The following is a 23225-nucleotide window of genomic DNA, read 5'->3' on the forward strand; positions in this document are numbered from 1 at the left end:
TTTTTAAACGCCTCAAATTCAGTCGCCCTCCAGTCGCCCTGTACTTTCCAAGGCCCTACAAGACCAACAGCCCGATGCCAGTTGGCGTTGCCTGCTCTCCAACCCAAACTGATTTCGATACTATAATGTATATATTGTGTGTTACTTAGTACTTAGCTCATTTGCACCATTGTTTTTGAAACTTTCATGCCAGTAAAGCACCTCTAAATTTGAATTTGTGCGAGCAGGGGTGGAGAGGAGAAAATGACCTTCACACAAGACAAGGTGAAGGGAGAGGGGATTGGACAGCTGTTGCCTGGTAACCGCCACAACGACAGGCAAGAGGAGACACATTGCTCCAGCTGCTATCAGCTGTTTAACGTCACCACAACCTGACGCAGCACAAGAGATGCATCATAATCATCCAAAAAGGCCTCCTCAGCTGGGGTGTCCCCTATCATCAACACTCACCTATAGACCTCAGGTAAGACTGATGCTTTAGCCCTTTTCCCTTTCCTATATCTACAGCAGCTCAGCTACACTGTCAGTACAGGTAGCTGCTGAGGGAAGAGAGATTTACTCATTGTGGGATTTCCCAGCCTATCTAAATACCCAATGAAATAAAACTGATCTAAAGTGACACATACAAAACCTTTAACACTGATTGCTAATCATTTGCATGGCAATGGTTGAACTGGAAAATGTAATAGATAAATGAGTGGCAATCATTTAATTGGCTGCCAGGATGAGGATGCTGTCACACAGATAGCTTTTCTTGAACAGAAATAGAACAGAATATTTACTGATCTTAATATTAAAATACTAAAATTAGACACAGTACAAAAGCTGTTTGTTCCCATCACAATACACAACACAACACAATACAACACAATACAACAACAAACAGCTGGATAAGAGCATCTGTCTAGTTGCACCATTTCACCATACTTGACCTTACAAGTATGTGAAACCATCCGCCCGAAACCCAACAACAACAACTGTTATTTTCAATAACAGAGAAACTAGAGTAAATGTGGTAAATGGTGCTTTCTCAGATGGTGAACAGGTAGAAAAACAAGCTAAACTATGTAGCTATGAGACAGATATCATCTATAGTTTAGCTGAACAGCTCAGGTACATACAACTCAATTCCCTTGTACATTTACTCTACTATACTCTAGATTCAAGTACACTGTGCTATAGAAGAAATATCCATGTAATCATAGATGGCTTTTGTAACCAGAAAACAAGAAATGTGCTTAACAGAGTCCTTCACAGCAGACAGGGTTGTAACCTGATTACATAAATAGACCAGAGATTCTCAAAGGACCCAGAGACACAACCGCACCATGCAAAAGGACAGAACAGTTTCCAACACCAGTCAACAGTGTGTACCAAACCTGGACTGTACTGCCATGATAAAATGCCAAATCCTGTAATTGTTGTCTTGCAAAAATAAGTAATAATATAAGTTGCTAGTCAGCGGCCATGGAGGGGGTTTGTGGGGTGAACATAGCTGCCACCTATGACTATAACATTTACATGAACCCTGAGACCAAGCTGTGACACTTACACTCATCAAAGAAATTCTGCTGAACCATAATGTCTTGTTTTTTCCAACAAACTCCTCATTGTACAAAGACAGGACACATACAGTATATATATCTATATACAGTATATCTATATCTATATCTATAGATAGATAGATAGATAGATAGATAGATAGATAGATAGATAGATAGATAGATAGATAGATAGATAGATAGATAGATAGATAGATAGATAGATAGATGACATCCATAAAAATCATAAACCGGTTCTTTCCACAAATGCCTTAGTTCGGTCAGTTCCGTAATCTGCAACCCTGATGCTCTTTACTTGATATAAGAATAATGTCTCATTAATTATTATCTCAGTGTTAAGCACCAGTATGTGCCACATGGTGTGTTGTGTCAAATCATCCAGGTTGTTGTTGAAGTCTGAAAAATGTAGTGTTGTTGTTAGTGTAAACTGAGCTGCCATTACTCACTTACTATAATAACATGTTGAGACACAAAGTGTAGGTTCTCTGCAGTTTATTTTATAAATACCGGTAAAGACATTTTAGTGTTCTATTTAAAAAAAAACTAAAGTGAGATTAAAAAAGGGAAAAAATCCACCAAAAACCTTAAAGATTTCTGTGTTGTTTGAGTAGTTTAAACATTTAAAGGTACGGAAGGAGATCTTTTTCTGGGGCATTTTTTACCATATTGCTTGAAATCCTGTTCACACCCCGATTGCAACCAATTAATTAATTCAATGCTTTTTCACCAAAATGAAAAATGTCAGTCACCTGTGGAACGGAAAATCCTGTAATACCACCATCCAATCATTTTGAACGCCATGAATGAATTCATTGGATCGTGATGCGTCCATCAAACTGCCATCTGTCCCTCCCTCCCCCCTCTGAGCGTACCCCCCGTGTGTTAATCGCGCACATGCTCGGAGTTTTCAACGATTTACGATACGACACCAGAGCCAAAGCTTATGCTAGCTTGCTAAATTCAACAAGACAGTTGCAGCAACGTTATAGCAGATAAGAACAAACATTGCACGTTCCTGCGCTCTGGAGGCGTGGCTTCAGAGAGAAGTCTGAAGAAAGGGGCTTGGACTTTTGAATCATGTGTTTTCAAAATGTCAACCCGTTTTTCCATCTCCTACTCTTCCTTTAAGTTTTCAGTGCTTGTTATTATTTTTGTTGTCAGCCAAATGAGATCTTTCACCTGACGATGAAGACAAAGAATTTCTGATACTTGACAACAGACCCGTTAATGCATCAGAGTAATGGCAGATTTTCTATAAAATGCAAGTGCAGCGATCTTTCATACATTTAAGAAACCAAAGGCCATTTTTTAACTGCCCTCCAAAGCAAACATCAATTATTTATGCAAAAATGTAAATCAGACACATCATTTTTGTCCAATTCATTTGATTCTTTGTATACTCAAACAACATTTACAGAAGCAGCTCAGTGTTCCTCTCTCTTTCTACATCACTACATCACTATACATCACACATCAGTTGACCAATTTCTCCACATTGTGATCCCATGTTTCAGACATGTACGAACATGCTAACATGCACATTGCACAACCACACCAACTTCAAAGTGTCCACTGTAGAGGAAGATGTGGAGAGAAATGATAGGGTTCTTGGTAACAGGCATACAGTAATTAGACATAATGAGCAGCTTATAGGGCAGCAGTGGGTGAAGCTGCCTATCTGTATAGCTGTGGGTCCATCAGCCACAACGTTACAGTGATCAGAGAGCTGATTGGAAAAGGGCAGAGCGATGATGTAATAACTCAACTTCACAAGTTTATTTGAAGCTTTTCTGCTCTGACAAGACGGTTGGTCCCAGAAAATCAACTGTAGATGTATATGCTTTAATAATAATATTAATAATAATAATAATTATTATTATTATCAACCTCAGCCATGTCAAAGGGAGAGTATGTGCACTTACAACAACACAGTCTTGTGCCTTGGCTCGCTTCACTCTGCTCCCACAGGGGAGTTCAGTTTCAGCCCTGCCCAGTATGAGACTGCAGAGGACCAAGCTATTATGCCATAGGCAACTGTATGCACCATCAAAGCAAGTTTTTATGTCTGAAATACACTACTGTATTTAATGTATCAGTTAGTAACATAAATGCTAAGGTTTACGATGATAAATGTTCTTTGGTGTCTGTTGTTCACAGTCCTTTGATTTTCCTCGGAGCAGATGTACTGCCAAGATTTGTTTATACCATACGCCCCATCAGATAGAAACTGCAGCCTGTCAACTAAACAGTCACAGGTTTGATTTGCTACAACAGCCCATATGGGTCCATCAGCGTCCATGTGTCCTCAGCCAAAGCCTCAGCCACTCTTCTGTGCTCACTCTAGAGGCTCATCACATGAAATATCTAATTTTGTACTTCTAAGGCACAGTGAAGCTCCTGAATGTTACCCACCAACTGTCTACATGTAATCCTCGATGACCCAAAACAAACATGGTTTAGCTTCAAGAAGAAGAAAACTGAAGAGGCCATGATGTGGACCATATCTGGGCTACAGCACAACACAATTAAACCCGGCCAGCACAAAGATATTTTACTCCACATTGTTCCTGAAAGAACGATGCACGCACACAATCCTTGATCATGTTCTATGTTTTCTCAGGATCATAATATTTAACAGATTAGGTACACAGCTGCATAAATCTATTGATCTATTGACAACATACATTAGACAGCAACATAACATCTTGACCCATCTGCAATATGATAATATAAGCAAATCAAGTCATTTAGTTATCGCCCTCACTGCCACTACCACAGAGCCACGTATACTGTACACATAAAACACTTGGTGTGACTTTGCCTGAAACAAAAACCACCATCTGTAATAAGACAAAGATATTCTGAGGAAACATGGCAGTGAACTTCTGCTCTACTGATCAGTGATGGTCTCACACACCCAGACGCAGGTCACAGCAACGAGTCAAAGGCGTCAACAAAAGAGCCCAATGTCAACACAGTGAAACCTGGACATGCAGTGGGGGAATTACTGGCTAACTCAATTATGTTTGTGTCATATGCAGTTTTAGACAAGAGGTTGATGTTCTGTGTAAATCTCCTTAACATGAAATAGATCCTATCAGGACACAGAGCCGTGGTGAAGGTTACAGCGCTCCCCTCTCTATTTAAAACCCCTCTGTAATACTTTCTGTCCTTGCCACTGGCTTTGTCACACTTTGATTAAGTAAGTGTAATACTGAAGTGTTTAATAGAAGGACTATTATATAGAGCAGCTTAAAATAAATTTGATATTAATGAAAGGTTTTGCTACGTCGATGGCTGATGTCAACACTTTGTTGACATCAGTGATGTCTGTCTGAGGGAACCAGACAAAAGAGGTACATCTTCTCTCTAAAATTATATAAACAAGTCTTAACCTTCAGATTTTTGGCAGCTGCTATAAATCTTCTCAAACAAAGATAACATAGTCATTTGTTATAGACCTAAAATAACATAATTTTCTCTTGCAAACCATTACTACAACTGCCTAGCAGGCATCTACTGACAAAATCAGCACAATTCAACAATGAAGACATGTAATTTTCTGTTTGCTCTGCCACTTTCTAGCTCTTATGTTAAAGGGTAAATGTTCCTAATGTACAGTATGTTTATACTTAATCCTAAATGATTGCTCTCAATAGTCAACAATGATAATTTTACCAAGGTGTAAATAGCTAATGTGTAGCCAATGTGATTATTAGCACCTGGGTGTTTATAGAGAGAGACGTTGAGCACCCCACATGGCTTTATGTTGACACCTTCCATCCAAGACAAACTGTGGTAACAAAAGCTGCTAATTGACGGTCGGCATAACTCTAGTTAAAATCCTGTTATTGAAGTGTTAACATTATTTTTCCAACACTATATTGAGCTCACTATGAATTGTTGACAGAGCCATGACATACACGGTGTGAAGGGTTTCTGTAGTACATCAATGGGCCAAACCCCAGACAAATAACATGTTTTATTACAGCTCCAAACTAGTATTGTCATTACTTCTCCCCATTGTAATGAAATACATAAACAAATTTTTTCTCGTTAAACGGTGATATTTTTTTCCCCATTGCAAGAAGCCAAACATCATAAGGCCAAGTCAACACCAAACCGATCCAGTAAACCCCAAGAAAGAGAAAGAGAAATGACCCAAACTGTACCAGCTTGGCAGGATCATGTTTGGATGAGCAGCAGCACTCACCTTTTCAATTTTGTCCAACCATTCCTTATTCTGGGCCAATTCGGCCATGAAGGCTTGGTGCTTCAGCCATTTCTTATGAAGCTTCTGGGTCTCGTCTCTGCTGCTGTCCCTCGCCATCAGCATCTTCTCACACACCCAGTCCCCAAGCTGGACGAGAGAGGCAGGGAGATGATGAAAGGGAGAGAGAGAGAGAGAGAGAGAGAAAGAGAGAGAGACATAGGTCAACACTGGATGAGTAAGAATACTGTAAATAACTGTTGCTGTGGGGTGTTGGTTTTATAGAAACACTTTCACACTAATAAGTTGTACACTTATGCTGAAATTCTGTCCCGTTCATACGTCTGATTGCACCAGAGTCATACACTCACTTACAGTACATTTACATTATAATTCAAACATGTATGTTTTCATTATCTTCTATCATGTGAAAATGCTGAAGAACAACAACAAAGGGTGTGCTGTAGATAAACACACCAGCAACACATATGGTGAGAAATGCAAGGTCAAAGACACAGACATGAATATTTAATGACGCACAGCAGGCACATGTAGGCAGACACACGTGTACCAACAAGCATGGCGGCAGGAATTCACATGTACACACAACAGATCACAGTGTTCACAGTATCAACACTCACCCACACAGTAAACATCCCCACACACACACACACACATACACACACTCTCCATCAAAGAGTTAGAGCTGCACGTTCTGCACACACAGATTGTCTGTGTGAGGCAAACACACAGTGAGAACCCTTCACGCCTGTGCCGACAGCATCACCAACGTATTCAGGTCAGCATCAGCACCCTCATCTCTCCGTCATCAGCATCCTCACACCTGCGCGCAACATTTCCACCTGCACCTCCGTCAGCCATCACCGCTCTCCTCTCACCCAACCGTGCAGCGAATTAACTCGTTTACCAGCGCTGTTTAACAGGAACAGCCCATGGGGTTGTGGCGGCTGCAGGCAGCCGCTGGTATCCGCATCCTCGCTGGTCTGCCGTCACACACATGCAAAGACGCTCTTCACCGCAGAGCCAGATGGAGAGAACGAGGAGGGGAAGGGAAGGAAAGAGTCAGACAGAGATGCTCCTTCTGGATGGGTTAGCACAAAAGGTGTGCTGAGAGGAAAACGCCAGCCATGAGGGCGAGTAACAACAGCACTGGAGGCTGAAGAGACAGACCGGAGGCTTCAAACTGAGGCTGCGCTCCCCTCTTTCCTCGCTGTGTTGCTGAGGACTCGCCGTATGCTCAACCGGGAGAGAGAGAGAGAGAGAGGAGGGGTGGGGGCGGATCAGTGACGAGCGAGAGGGCAAGAATGAGGATGACTGAGAGAAGAAGAAGATGGAAAAAAAAAACCTCTTCCCCAAAACAATAAAATGGCAGGCAGCCGAGCCGACGCAAGAGTGCTCCTCCCCTGCCTCACACCTACAGCAAGCAGGCGAGTGAGTGGGCTGGTCGGAGGAGAGATGGACTGAGGAGGAGGAGGAGGAGGGGGAGGAGCTAAAGAGTGGGATAGGGAATTTTTTGGGGGGGGCAGGGGAGGCAGGCAGTGCCTCCAGGCTCACCGGTCATGGCTAATGATGCTGAGCTGGAGGAGCTGGAGGGGGGAGGTGGGCTGGAAACGGTGTCAAAGCAGGGGGATGGATGAGTGTGAGCACAGAGAAACGGTACAAACAGAGGAAGAGATTTTTTTTTTTTTTTTTGCCGCTTTAATGGATTGAAGCGCGCCCGTCTCCACCAAACAGCCGAGCTCACGACTCCTCTAGAGCTGTTTTTGTTTTATTCTTCCTCTCCCCGCGCACTACACACACCACCCCCCTCTACCATCCCTCTGTTCCTCTCTGCAGCAGTCCCAGGCAGCTGTACTCTGTGTCTCCAGCTTGCCTGATGCCGCTGCAGTGGTAAAGCAGAGAGAAAAGAGAGAGAGAGAGAGAAACAGTGGAGGTTTGGCGAAGGAGGGGTGATAGTGGGATGAGAGAGACAGCTAGTGGAGGATTGGACGGAGCAGTGATTTATCCCGAATGATGTATTTGTAGTCTGATAGATTTACTGCTCCTCTTTCCTTTAAAGGAACCAGGGCTGGATTTCAGTCCGACGCTCCCTTCTGTGTGTCACTTTGTCACCTCTTTCAGAAGCTATCGCGCACACTGTCACACACGGGTGAAGACACACCGGCTCACACGTGTTAACATGGCTCATGTACATGCAGACACAGAAAAGAGTTGTGTGCACGCTGACGCTCATAGGTAGCGTGCAAAGGGACATGAACATACACACAAAACGCACAAAGACAGACAGACAGACAGACACACAGACACACACACAGGTCTCATGACTGCAGAGGTCACAGTGGGTCACAGCCAGATGCCCCCCTTGAGACTGTAAATGAATTGAATGAGTGAAGAGGGAAAGAGATGGCTTGTTGGAGGGGGGTGGGGGGTAAAATAGCGAATGAATGAATGGTTGGGGGAGGAGAGGGGAGGAGATAGAGGAGGGAAGTAAGTCTGACGCAAGAAGAGAGGACAGGGACAAAAAAGGAGAGGGAGAGGAGGAAAGAGGGCGACAACAAGCGTCCCAATCATCACCACGTCATCACACTGATCACATCTCGTCATCACATCACACTCAAACCTTTTCTTTGTTGTAAATCAAGTATCTTTGAGCTCGAGTCCATCAGCAAAAGAAAGATGATTGTGATGGTCAATTAGAAATGATCATCATTATCATTAGAAAAAAAAGTGAGTATCAATCAATAATAAGATGATAATTAGATGCATAGCTATAAAAATGTATGAATGAAAATTATTTCTGGAGTAGAGCTTTTCGTAAAACTAATTTTTAATATTTTTGAATAGATGTGACCGACAGGATGTCAAGACTCACAGATTATCTGTTTCACTGTGTATAACATCATCTTAAATAATTATTAAATAATAATTAAATCATTGTCACAGTACATACTGTAGGGACAAAGTCCTGTTTGTCTGCCAACTCTAATAAAATACACGTTGGACATCAGGGGAAGATTTGGATTCAGACTAATAACAGATGTGCATGTGCTATGCATGTTGACAGACGCATGCTTCAGGCTTTTTCATGTGGTGAACATTTCATTTCTTTATTTCTATAAACAACACAGAAGCCGCCGTATTTACATAGGTTTTGAGGTAAGGAATTATTAAATTGAGTGACAGTGGAGCTCTGGACAAACCCTTGTCCACTGCAGATATTGTATGAAGAAGAGATGTTAACAAAGGATTTTTAAGTCTGGTGAAAATATGAGGAGGATACGGCGTACAATAACTTAAGTCTTCAGCCCACCATAGAAAACGTGACAGAAAAAGAAAGCACAAACAAGAACAGAGTGTCATATACTGTGTTGTATTAGAGACAGTGAGCTTTAGCAGTGCGGCCTTTGGGCATTCACCTGCTCTTTTCTGGAAACAGACCCAGAGGTGAGGCAGGGTAAAAGCAACAGTATGATCTCTGAGTTCACTTCTTTAGTCCCCTATTGTCCTGAAGATGGAGTTGTACTCTGGATAAAGTGGAACAGACAGGTTGAAGAGGGACTTTTAAGGTTATATAAGAGGGATAAAATACTTATTTTTATTTTTTTTCTCCAGTATTTTTAGACTTGGGTTTTGTTAACTGCAACCACAGCCACAAATTCCCAGGGCAGGTTGCCTGAAATTTATAGTGTTCAATTACGAAATAAACTGAGAACCCATGTGACTGTTAAGCCTCACTGTACCGCCAGTGTTAGCAATAAATAGCTGAACCAAGTAAATCATAAAATACACAATATCAAAAAATCATAACATAAATAAAAACACAAACAGAAAAAATAAAAAGAGGTTCTATTTTGCTTTTCTGAGTACAGTATTAAAAAAGTATAAAAAAGCAGTGGTCTATAGATACCATTGTTGTCACTCTAATGGTTTCATTTTTATCTAAATTCCCTTTATCCTCACTTTTTATGGGGCAGTAGTGAACACTGCTTTCTACAAAGATATGTCAGAAATCTACCCATAAAAACGAGAACAATAAGTATAAACAAACATATGTAATTGTGTAAAGGTCGGTGTATATGTGCTGTTGAGTGGACAGGGAGCAGTAGTGAGATGTATGAAACACGAGGAGAGGAACACACCCTGCCAGCTCAGAGCTCAGGTTCCTACAGACTGACGCAGTGTCACTCGCCTACTGTAGGCTACACACACACACACACACACACACACACACACACACACACACACACACACGATCGGGGGGGGGGGGCTCCTCATGCATACTGTACTTCTACAGACACGCATACCACATACAAGCAAAAAGAAAGATGACTGACACACACACACACACACACACACACACACACACACACACACACATACATATATACACAGTGAGATACACTCTTCCTCCTTTGAATTAGTGATGAGGAGCTGCACTGCTGAATTATTCAGTAGAGCCAAAGAGAGAAAGTTGCTGAAACTAAACAAGGTTTTGGCCCAGAAAGAAGCCTGTGTCTCTGCAGGGTGAGAGAGCAAAAACTGCAGAAGGCAGCAGAGAGGTGACCAACACAACTGGACATGCATGAGGTGTGGGATGTACTGTATTGTAAGCACTGTACTCAAACTACTGTGCATTTTTGGTATGTACATAACTGGTGTCAGAGTGGAGCTTTGACTTAAAGGGGCAAAGAATGGACTAATATAAAAATAAAATTGAAAACATATATCCTTATTACACTGATTGTACTAATATGCATATGTATATTTACAGTTTATATGTTACATTAGTATGTTATTATACACTCATGTACAGTAAGGATTTATATAACTTAAAATCTTGAAAGTTACAGTTAGAAAGTTAACAAAGTATTTCAAAGTGTTTCTTGTGTTGATAAAGTTGGGTTAAAACATGATTTACCCATCAATAACGAGTCTTAATGACTTGCAGCTGTGAGGTGTTTACATTAACACCAGCCAGTGATGTGCTGAAGGTGTTTTATAACCGGTGTTGGGCAAATTAAATCTGGAAAAGTAATTCAATTACTGATTATGGATTATTCCTTTTCAAAGTAATCATGTTATAGTTCTGATTACTCTATTTCAAAAGTAAATAGTTACATTACTAGTTACTCCATTCCCTAAAAAAAAACAAAACAACAACAACAAAATAAAACATAAAACAGAACAACCTCTTGCAGGACAACAGAGCCGGCCGACACTGTGTAGCCCAGGACGGGTACTCAAGTGTGGGTGAGAGCAGCGGAGAGACCGGGCTGGAGCATAAAGTGACTGTGGCACAGCAGGACCACCGAGGTCAGGCAGAGCGGGCCGACACTGTACTGTATATCCCAGGATGGGCGAGAGGAGCTGAGAGACTGGTAATGGTAACGTATAGTTGTAACTATAATGTAATTACTATTTTAGAAATCATAACGAGCACATTACCCCTTTAAAAGTAATCAAATTACAGTAATGCGCTACTAAATAATGTGTTACTGCCCAACACTGGTTGTAACCATGGTACAGAGCTGTCACAAAAGCTGACAGAGGGGATAATTTCATTCCAACAAAAACAAGAATGGGGTATAAGACCTTGAACATTCCTACAGACACCAGTGAGAAGTTTTGCTCTCATCAGGACAACTGGACGACCTGATGAAGGCTGGGATCGAGTAGATCACCTGGCAACTAAGGACCTAATGGGCACACCACACCAAGCACAAAAAGGCTGAACTGCAGAAACCTCCTACCTCATGACAGTCCTGAAGAAATCTCTGAAGTTCCCACTGGTCATTTAGTTTATCCAACCACTGCTGGGCCAGCTCTCTGTTTTGGTTTCCCCTAAAAGAATGATGGACAGGCTGTAGTATTAGTATAGTATTTTGTCTTCATACTTAAAAAAATCACAAAAATCAGTTATACACTAATCATTATGTTGGCTAACATAAGAATCTGGGTTGCTGTGATCTAAAATTTCTTTCTCAAGTTAAGACACAGTAGATGTTTATTGAGCCAAACCTTGTAAATGTAATAATTGTCAAATCATTTTTATGGAATCAGACTATGATACATAAAAACAATCTGCCTTTATTTGTCCCCTTGGAGGAAAAATAAAAATCGACTGAGATAATTCATGTAAATTAAATCTAAAAACCATATGGTTCACCACATTGCTATTGTTGTCACACATAGAAAAAAAACCCAACCCCCACACGCACACACACGCATGTACGCACACAAGCACCACCTCAGCTATCACATAGATTTCATGGTCAGGTGTCAGTTCTGGACCAAACAGACTGGGCTCTGTGCTCAGTGTTTTGGGTCTTTATAAATTGCCATTCTTTTTTATTATTGTCATCTTGCGTTTGGACAGCTGCTCAGATCTTTGTGTGTTATAATCAGCTCAGCGTACAGCTAGGACAGTGTGCAGACAGAGAGCAGAACAAAACCAGTGTGGTGACCTGGAACCTGAAACTTTTGGAAGAGTTCAATCTTAAACAAAGCTATCCAAGATTTGAAGCTACTGAGGGTGTGAAAAGAAAAACAGACTTCTTACTGCTTTTCCATTTACACAGGAGACAATAATCCATCACAGTACACTAAAATCATTTGTTTTTCTATGTTAAAACTGCATGTTTTATTGTGAAAACATTATTATTATAGTGTGTATATATATATAGTGTATATATATTTCTTTTTAGTTATTATTTATTAAATTATTTGTTAAATTATTTATGGCATAATTTCTGCCATTTGCTTGCACTTAGCAAATGTGTCCATGAAAAACTTCACAAAGCAGGAGGAAAATGTCAATGTGTCAATTTTTTTTATGGTTTTCAATCATTTTCGATGCAGTAAAGGTGATTAACTGCTAAACATTCACCATCCACTTCAGGCTTTGAGGCTTTAATCCAACTCATTTCCCTCCTTTTGTTGTCATGTGTTTATGTAGTACCTGTTGGCGAGGGTGTCGATGCGTTCCTTGATGCGGTCAGAGTAGATGTTGCTCTGGCTGATCAGACTCTCTCCAGCCTCAATCACAGCTTTGATCCTGTGCAGGTTCAGCTCCATGGTTGTGGTGAAGTCCTTGTGTTTCTTTATGGCCGCTTCAACCGTCTCCACCGTGGTGGGCAGCTCCACATGGGCAAGGGCCGATTCCTGGAAGATAGGGATGCAAGTAGTGAGGATATACTGTTAATCATCTGTTTTTAATCCAAACTGCCAAACATTTCTTTGTTTCAGCTTCTTGGTTGACAAGATTTGCTCCTTCTCTCTGTCATATGGAAGATGAGAGAGCCCTTTATTAGTTTCACAGTGGTAGGGTTTCAAACGTGACAGTAAACTGATTATTTTAGCATTTTGGACATTTTCAACTTTTTCAACAAGGTTTTAAGAAGGCTGCAAAGTTGGGATTTTCTAAAACAACGTTTTGCTACTTATTAGACTAAAATAAATATGATTGACTATCATCAGATAAAAATTTGAACAAAACATTATAAGAACAAACCATATTCTTACAATGAATGGGGCCCCTGGACACAGAAAATAAATTGAACTGAGGCAGAAACAACAGTAAGAGGCAGACAAAGATCTTTGGCCTGGATCGTCTTTGATACTTATTGAAGAAGAAATGCTCTTCTCTAAATAAGCCTGAAACCCTACCCCCACCAGGCTAATAAGGAGAGCTGGACCCTGGTAAAGATCTGTTAGCAAAGAGAGAGACACACACACACACACACACACACACACACACACACGTGCCTGCGAGTCAGGGGCAGGTCTGCCTGTGACATTTCAGATGAGAAAAACAAACCTCTGTGCCTGTTATACCAACTCTTATTCTGTACCACATGGCTCAGGCTAGATCATATATGTCAACAACATAACACATGACAAAAATGATATTCCAAAGACTGCTATCCCAAAGACTTTGGGAATTTATTGAATATAGAAAAAAAAGAGATAATCATCTTTCAGTGTAGTCCCGTTCTAGTTTTAAAGACGTTGAAAACTGTCTATAACATAAAGATTGATTTCATTAATTCCCATCTGTGCCAATCACTGCTTAAGCTACCAAGCTCATATTCATAGCATAACAATTCAATGGGATATCACTTTAAAAGCTGCACTTAATTCATATTGCTACTCATTCATGCCACTAAAATCAAAATAACCGCAACACTGTGAAGAAATATATTCTATTATGATGCTCCTGCATTATTTAAATCCAGTTAAGATACAAGGTATGACCTTTGCAAGCTTCGATACCAAACTACAAGTTTAACCAACAAGATGGACCTATAATTTACACAAAAGTATGAAGTATCATCCTGCTGTATATTGTAAACATGAAGACCCATATATAGACAGACTCGAGAATCAGAGGGCTGCCTCCCCCTACTCTTCATGTAGATCTAGAATTACTAGAAGCTGCTACCTAACAGCTCCTGCTGTAATATCACATAGACACTCTGCAGAAAGACACCTGCTCTCACACACACACACACACACACACCCTTGCTTCTTTCCTCTCGTTGGCAGAGATATAAGCTGACCACACCCAGTCCAGCTGATTTTCTGTGCTTCTCTGCTGCAGTCAGAAGGCATCATTAAGCCTGTGCACAGGGAATGTGTTCATGCAGACACTGGGATGTTACACAGCCGGTGTATATGTGTATATGTATACAGTGTCTGCACATTTATACAGCATGCATATACATTTACACATTCACTTATCAGCCATAGCATTACATAAAACAGGGAAGTGTTTATATAAAAACAGTACATATACTGTATGTACAAACGTATACTTTATGTACATATATATATAAACTGACATGTACTTAAGTGACAGCTCTATTTGAGCTTTTTCCTCTACTGACTTCCTCTGGTCTGCCACCATCAGAAGAAGATGAAGCGGTTAAAATAGCCACAGAGAAGTTGATTTGTGTCTCCCGCAGTCAGACAAGCTCGGACAAACATTACCTAAAAGCTGCAATATAAAAACAGCAACCTAAAAGCACATCGTACATGTTGCACATAGCAGCTGCTCTAGTCTCGTTGTCAAACATCATTTAAAAGGGGAACTATGCAAGTCTGGTCACTTTTTCGCTATTTTGGTTGCTTTCTTCTCTATGGAGCTTCCCCTACAGTTCTGGAGTGCATATTTTCACTGTCGTAAAAACTCACAGCTTGCTACTCCTCCCCTTTCTGTTTTAAGATTAGAGATTACAGATTACCAGGCGTGTTTGCGTCGTAGTGCCATATAGCAGTCCGTGGGTTTTTCATAAACAACATCTGGGACACCGGGTCGGAGCTTGCATGGTTGGTTTTCGGTTTTCGACCTGAGATCCTAGGTGGAAGGCAGAGGCCCTCCATTCTCCCCGTAACAAGTCATTCAACCATCACAATTACTCCGAAGCTGTTTAATTAAGATGCAAATCTTGCATCTTGCGTTTCTCTTTATCAGAACTTTCCTATTGTTAAAATTACTTTGGCAGATTGATAAAGTAATTCTGAATCTGAATCTGAATGATGCAATGACATTGGGGCAAATAAAAGAGGGTCGATGGTGAGAATACATGGTAAGAGAAAACAGATGTTGCTATCTTAAAGCATTGCCACTAGGGTAACCAGAGAGAGCTGCCTGGAGACACTCCTTTGAAAATACTGAGTCTTTGTCTCACCTGGTTATTGAGGAAGGACTCGGCCTGTTTAACGTCCCGAAGGAACAGATGAAAAATGTGAGCCTGGACCAGAACCTCTCTCCTGCTCTCCCACATCTCCAGTAGTTTGTTCCAGCCCACATCGAGCTTCTGGAGCCACTGCTGCAAGGCGGCCTGGGGGAGGGGAGCCTCCTCAGACTCTAGCAGCTCGTTCATGGCCTGCAGCCGCTCGTAGTCCTCTTCATACCTACACGAACAATGACACCCACTCAGTCATTTACTGAACACCTGGCATGGTTTTTTTAAGTCATGTCAAGTTAGCTATATTTATAGAGCACATTTAAAAACAACAAACGTCGACCAAAGTGCTTTACAGTTTTGCACAAAACATGAACAACAAGAGAGTATAGAAGGAGATAGAGAAACATAACAGTGATAAGATATATTGTGTTTCCTTAAGATAGAGGATGGAAGCATGTTAAGTGAAAATAAAATAGGGCCTGAAATTGATCCTTGTGGAACACCAAAGGAGACAGGAGAGGAGGAGGACACATTGCCCTTTTGGACAGAGGCTGAGCAGCCTTGGGGGTAGGAGGCAAACCACTGAGAGGGCCAGTCCCTGAATGCCAACAACAGTCTAGCTGGTCCAAGAGGATGGAGGCATCCACCATATCAAATGCCACTGAGAACAGGATCAGAGTGCCATAACATCCTGAGTCTAAAGATGTTAGTAAGTAATTTGTTACCCTCAGCAGGGCAGATTCTGTGCTATGGGGTTTAATAAAACCTGATTGAAATGTGTCCCAGATGCTGTAACTGTCAAGGTAGGAGATGAGTTGAGAGACTTTTTACAGGACTTTTAATTATATTGAAAGTTTTGATATTGGATGGCATTACCGGGAACAGATGGATCCAGCTTTTCTTTTTTGATAACAGGGTTGGTGAATGATTGCATTTCTAAAGCAGGTAGGGACATGGCCGTTCACTAAAGAGGTATTCATTATGAGAGAGAACACTGGGCCCAACAGAGTTCATGACTTCCTTAGGTGAGAGGGGGTAAAATCTTTAAAATGACATGCCCGATGACTGAGATTCTTCGTGCAGTTAAGAGAGCTTTAATTCAGCCAGTGTTTTGTACGGGGTGCAAGAGGCTAAAATGCTTTTAAACTGGACAAATACTTAGCTTGCGGGAGCAACACACAACTCACAGATTGGAAGTCAACCATTAAGCCATTAAGAAGACCATTTTTCAAATTAAAAAACATCCAAACCAAGATAAAGGCATGTGTTATCTTTCAGTAACCCACCGTCCTATCTCCTCCTTCAGGGCTGCATGTTTGTTGATGAGTTTCTCGGCCTCCTCCAGGTCGTTGGGCAGCTGGTCTGAAGCAGCAGATGTCTGTGTCTGGACCAACCAGGTAAGGAACGAGTCCAGGTCCTAATAGGATGGAGAAACGAACATGATTAACTACATTTACTGTTACCGTACAACACAGACATGTGTGCAGCCTGACACAAATAAAAAATAATGTGACTTCTTGCGCACATTATAACCACATACAGTTTTCAAAAGGTTTCTGTGTAGAAAAGCACTTTGTCTTCTTCAAGGTGAAATCAAAGGTAGATCATAGTATGTGTCCAGATTACAAATTGAATCAAGACTACTGCTTATCTTACAGCAGAGAGAAATTTATTTCCTAACAAATCTGTGTCTCCATCCCCATTTTCAATCTGTCGTCTCTACTCATTAGGAAGGGAGCCTTTCTCAAAACAGACGCATAAATGTCTTTGTTTTTATGTGAAAGAAAATCGAATTATTATTTTATATTTAAATATTTTAAATACTAATTCATACCCAATGTCCTAACAGTGTCAAATGTTTGACCCAAGTGACTAATAATTGAGGTTTGAAGTTTCATTTGGCTTGAAACAGTATTCTGATGAGGGGTTTTTAAAATTATTGTTTACGTCAGTTAAGGAGCAGTATCACAGAAAGGTAAGGGGCACGGTAATCTGTACAGTCAAACACATGCTGTTGGAGTTCCTATTGATAAGTGGGAATCAGTGATACATCCCTTCCTGATGTGTGGACTGTTTCCATGTACCTGTATGAAGCTTTGAAGCCTGCTCGCCACCATCAGTGAGTCCTCACAGCCCTGCAGGGTGCGTTTCAGCTCCTCCCACTCCACACTGATGCCGTCGAACGGCACCAGAATCTCGATGGCCCGACCCGTGTGAACGGTGGCCAGATGCTCTGCCTCTTCCTTCATCACCAAACAAAGACAGCATTATGGTGATTCAAGCCTTTAGTGTTACAGTTTGTATCTTACGTGGTTTCTTACTTTTTTTTAGAGCAATAGATGGCAGCTACCTACCTGCAGATGCAGTAGTTTGGGCTCTAGGACAGTCAGCGCTCCCTCCATGGTGGAAAGGCGTCTCTGCAGAGCCAGGACACCTCCGAGATCGCTGCCGACGTACTGTGTGGCATCGATGGCTTTTCTCTTGTCCTGGATCTGGGACTTGATCTCCGCACACTCCAGCAGGTAGTTTTGAAGACGTAACATTGAGTCCAGCTGATCTTTCTTCATCTCCACCAGCTCCACAATGCTGTTCCACCTGGTGTGATGTGGGGACAGACAAGATAGAGAAACAGTTCAAGTAGTAGAAATGTGTAACGGTGACGACAGCTCTGATGTAGTGAGAAAAAAATGCACCTCCAGTTCTCGTCTGCAGGATTAAGTAACAAAGTTTTAAGAATACATTATAGTTTGAATAATTAAAGCAGAAGTAAGTGATATATTTGTGTTAATATAAGTCTTAAATAGTTATATCTTCTGACAGCAATCACTTACATAGAGTGTTTGGTCTGAAACACGGGTCTGTCAGTCACTCTGCTCTGCTCTGAGCCGAGGAGAAAACATTTATCGTATCCTACAGTTTTTATCCAATGAGGAGAGAGAACGGCATGCAGGGCTGTGTGTGCAGCCAAGGAATGCCGTGAATGTGGCGACGTAGGGACGAGGACTGTTATGGTGCGTTCAAGGAAACTCGTATTTTTCCGACCGTGAAGTCGTACCAGTTCGATCTGGTACGAGTTCACCGGTCGGAAGTTACGAGTGGCCGTTATAGTGACTTTCACCGGTAAAACAGGTCGGAAAAACAGGAGTGGGTTGCCTGAAACGCTACAAAGTCGTAAGTTGTGACTTGAAGCTGTAATTTACGATTTCAAAAGTCTGCCTGGAACGCAGCATTAGCGAAAACGACCGGACCACTTACTTCTGCTTTAAGTTAAGGACACTTAAAACAGCATCATATAGTGATACACACTAAAAGAAAATGAAGCAGACATGTAAAGAAGCAGATCTTTCATAAGAAAGAAAGAAAAAACATCAGCTGAAAAATACCAGCTCAGACTTATATCTCATTCTCTTGCGATGCAGGGTCTAGCGCGGACTATGAAACCAACCATGTTCGAGAAATGTTACTTTTTGAGATGAAATGTGAGATGTCACTGCTTAAACATGAATTTAGTAAAATGACAACGGTTCTATTTGCATATTGATGGTTTGCTTGGCTTACATTGCCCTTGACGCAAGTCCTCACCTTGAGAAGAGACAAGCTGCATTTCTATTAAAACTCGCTGTTATGATGACCTGATATGAACCGTTGCGATTTATCTGGGACAGTTGATTCTGTTTGCTCCGTGCTCTGCTGTGGTTTCAGCCCAGGCCTCTGTCTGCTTACCATACCGTCATACAATATGTTCTCCTGATCCTGCTCCAGACCAGCAGGTCTCAATACACACCCATTCAGCCAAGAAACGCACTCACACACACGCACTGAAGCCCACACACTGAGATCCTTGTGACTGTAATGAGGTAATGGCAGAGTCACTGAGAGGCAGACAGGACGCTCAGCGGGCAGGAAGGAAAACAGCTTGGTGACACTGACCTCAGAGCTGCAAAAGACGTCTTAGAGATCAGAGCAGTAGTGATGGTGAGTTTAGGTGTGAATGAAGGCCACGGTCTCTACTCCACAACAGTGAAACACAAGCTGTGTATGAACGTATACAAGGAGGCAAACTGAGTTTACACACAGCACAGTTTGTTTTTATGTCTTTACTAGGGCTCTCAGTTGGTTCAAATATTTAATCACGATTAATCCCACAAGTGTCCATAGTCAATCATGAATACTAGCAAATTAATCGCACACATTTTGTTTGCTCAAGGTGCACCTTAAAGGGATATTTTTCAAGTGCTTAAATATGGACAGATGTGCTTATTCCAACTATGGGTCAGGCCAAAGGCCAATAACAGAGGGTGTGTTAATAATGTCAAAAATGTATGTATTTGTATTTGTATATATATTTTTTTTGTCTAATTGTTAAAATGTAGGAATATTTTCATAATAACGTTTTCATCTCTAAATGCACAAAAATCAATGGCACCTTATATTCATTGCCTAAACCTAGATAGTTATAATACACTAAATACAGTAAACAAGTGGAGCAACATATTGACTGTCATAAATAGACAACAGAATAGATTACAAAGCTACAGCTTTGGAAAACTGTAGCTGGGTAAATATGAATAAGTGGTAAATATGGTTATTTCCCAGTAGGTTTGGATTTGTGGAAAGATTTTGTTGCTTTGAAGTTTTCAGCTGTTTCACATAAGTTAAAAAGAATGTACATACTAAACCTAATGCGGTACTCAAATACCACTCTAAGGCCAGTGAAGACATTATAATATTAAATAGTTAATAAAACTGAAACTGATTTTTTATTCAAAAGAGAGAAGCCTAAAAGAAGACATGAGTATTTATTGTCTTTGTTTATTTGTATTTTTGGGACAAGCGCTCTCAGCTGGCCTCGTCTTGACTGAGGCAGCCGGCACAGATGGTCGCCATGAGACCAACTCCATGTGCCAAGGTCGTAGGATTCATTGACACCCAGTCTTCGTGAATACTGCTGGCAGATGTAACAGTGGTCAGTGAATATGACATACGAGGTGGATAAAGAAGCCAATCCAGTCGCATGGCTGCCATCGATTAACATGTCAGCCAAACAGAGAGAGAAAGAGACTGGTGCAGTGGATGCACAGAAGAGGTTTGTACTGCTATATTATATGAAATCTTAGGCACTTCCCATAGACAAGCTGTACAATCAATGAATGAATAGATGGATGTAAGTCCATGTAGATCAGAGGGCAGGTTTGAGTTTAGCATCTTGCTAAGAAGACAACAAATGTTATGTATGCAGTGATAATTCAAGAAAAATCAGTAAGTATCTCAGTGATCGCAATTTCAAGGTCAAAGTACTGCAGACAGAAAAAAACTGAGCTGGTGGAGTTCAGTGATCTATTAAACAAAGAAAAAATCAAACCCAGATCAGGAAACCAAAGTCCAAGAACAACAAGCAGAAGGAGACACTGTAAATACTCAAAAAAACAAAAAAATATTAAACCCAAACACTGGTTGCACTGATACACAGAGCAGGAGCATAAGACAAAAGTCCAAACATGATGTCTCTAAAAATATTCAAAAGAAAGTGTCCCTTCCGGGCAGACCACGACACTGTTAACAAAAACAATGTGAAACGTTGTGTTTCTGGATGATGAATTCCCCTAAAAAACTACACAGCCATACAAACTTCCATTACTCTCCACATCTCTTCCATCTCTTAAAGTCATTATCCTCCCCTCCACCTTCGTCACCTGTCCTCTCACCCCTCATCTCCCTATGCAGCTATAACTGGCCTCCAACACCCTAAGGAAATCTAGACAACACAACCATTGTGGACCTGATCACAAATGAGAAAACTGGCTACAAAGAGGAGGTCCAGATATTGTCCCCAGTATCTGCTGAAAGACAATGCCTCTTCAACAAGAAAACACATGACACTAATGAGCTGGTGCCTTGGTGTCCACATATTCGGGACCTGACCTAAAGTGTGAACACAGCAGCACCTTCTCTTCTTGAGGGCCCTGAGGCACAATAAGCTCCCCCAGAAAGCCCTGCTGAGTTCCTACCACTGCACATTAGACAGTGTCTTGGCATCCTGCTGTACAGTCTGCTATATTACTGACTGCACTGTGAGAGGAAGTACCTCGCTGAATAGTGAAGATGGCTGAATGGATTGTCAGTTTGACACTCTCAAACCTGAGTGATATCCACTCAAGCCATCTTCACAGGCAGGGATCAGAAGAGACTCCTCACACCCTGGTCACCACTCCTCTGACAGTGTCTTCTCTGAACAATTGTAGACATTGTAGATTAACACCTTGTGATAACCTCCCTACCTACCTCCTCACTGTGTTGTTAAATCTGGTTTATTTCTACTACTGCAATCAACTGCCCTTGTAATATGCCAGTGGCAGTGATGTGTTTCACAGTAGAGTGTAATGTCATGTAGCGATAGCATTTCTTTATTCTTTATTTCAAGTATTTCTATAGCAGTATACTGCCATGCCACTACAACGCTTAAGTGTGGGGTTGTAGTGGCATGGCTCAGCTGTGGATGTTGGGAGGAATGTTTTATTCTGGTACCTGGAGTTGAGGTGGTCCTGACAACCTCTGACCTCTGTAGAAGATGGATGACCTCCATCCAGGAGCTGCTGAACTATCTGATTCACATCCAGGATCCTTCCCATCAGGCTGTTCATTTCCTGGTCCAGACTTTCAAACCTACAACAATGGCAGTGAGCCAATTAGATCACTCCTCAGTTATGAATAAATTAAAAACAAACAAACAAAAAAAAACACTAATCCTTCACCCTCCTCCTCACCTGTGTGCCACCACCTCCACATCCTCCAGCCTTTCAGGGATCTCCATCTTGTCCAGCCACTGCTCCTTCTCATCAATCCACAGCTCGCAGGCGTTGACCTCACTGAACATGCGGTAGACAGCGAGGGCGTCGTGCAGCCACTGCTGTCTGAGCACGGCCACCTCAGCCACCTCCGTGTACAGCTGCTCCACCTCCGCCATACGCACCTGCACCTCCTGCAGAGAGGAGAGGAGGGTGTGAGGACAAAATGGGGAAAAGGGCAGATTTAGAAAGACAAACATAATACCTTCACCAAATAAGTTAACACATCTTGACTGTGTCCGCTCTACCCACCTCCTGTTCACGGTACTGCAGAGGCAGTCCCACCATGTGTTTCCGCAGCGCCACCACGTGTAGACGGTGTTTGTCGATGGCCTCGCTGACGCCTCTGTGTTTCTTCAGCAGTGACTGAGTGGAGTACTCGTCGTGGCCAAAGTCTTCGCTGGAGACCAGCCGGTAAGCATCCTGCAGCCAGGCCACTAAGTCGTCTGTCTCCGTGGAGAACTGGAAAAAGTTGAGTGCCTCCTGCAAGTGTCCGAGACGCTGCGCCGCCTGGTCCTCCAGTCGTTTCCACTCGCCCTTCACCTCCATGATGCGCTCCTGGATCCCTGCAGTGCCGAAGCTCTTCTCACTTAGGATCTGCTTTCCTCTCTTCATGGTGTTCTGGGGCAACAGGGCAGGACGGAGGGATACAAGTGTTGAATTATTTCACACTGCGTGCAGTCGGGGGGAACACCGGCCAACATTTGAGCGAAAATCTGCATATTTGAGTAGAACTGTGGAACAATGTGCTATAAGTGACATGGTCACAAAAGAGAAGCCCAAATAAACCAGCAGGCCTTTCTTCATTTTTTCTTCTTTAATCGTCAACTTTGCTTAAACATTGTTAGTTGCAGTACTTGCAGTATTTGCACTGTTCAAAATATTCTAGTCAAAACAG

The 23225-nt window shown here is 41.8% G+C and overlaps 1 protein-coding gene across 4 annotated transcripts in view; it reads right to left on the bottom strand.

The window, feature by feature from the left end:
• The window catches only part of sptbn4b (spectrin, beta, non-erythrocytic 4b), an 81234-nt gene that overhangs the window by 29586 nt on the left and 28423 nt on the right, over nucleotides 1-23225 (bottom strand). For all 4 annotated transcript variants that reach the window (XM_085795721.1, XM_085795719.1, XM_085795723.1 and 1 more), the window contains 10 exons: nucleotides 22580-22948; nucleotides 22247-22461; nucleotides 22008-22145; nucleotides 17837-18077; nucleotides 17567-17725; nucleotides 16769-16899; nucleotides 15483-15708; nucleotides 12752-12954; nucleotides 11544-11634; nucleotides 5776-5922 (listed from right to left, as the gene is read on the bottom strand). In XM_085795721.1, the coding sequence (XP_085651847.1) occupies nucleotides 5776-5922; nucleotides 11544-11634; nucleotides 12752-12954; nucleotides 15483-15708; nucleotides 16769-16899; nucleotides 17567-17725; nucleotides 17837-18077; nucleotides 22008-22145; nucleotides 22247-22461; nucleotides 22580-22948 (1920 nt within the window). The remainder of the gene's footprint in view (nucleotides 1-5775; nucleotides 5923-11543; nucleotides 11635-12751; nucleotides 12955-15482; nucleotides 15709-16768; nucleotides 16900-17566; nucleotides 17726-17836; nucleotides 18078-22007; nucleotides 22146-22246; nucleotides 22462-22579; nucleotides 22949-23225) is intronic.

Source organism: Trachurus japonicus, chromosome 13 (genome assembly GCF_045865225.1).
Source record: "Trachurus japonicus isolate A0001 chromosome 13, Traja_1.0".
NCBI classification, from domain to species: domain Eukaryota; kingdom Metazoa; phylum Chordata; class Actinopteri; order Carangiformes; family Carangidae; genus Trachurus; species Trachurus japonicus.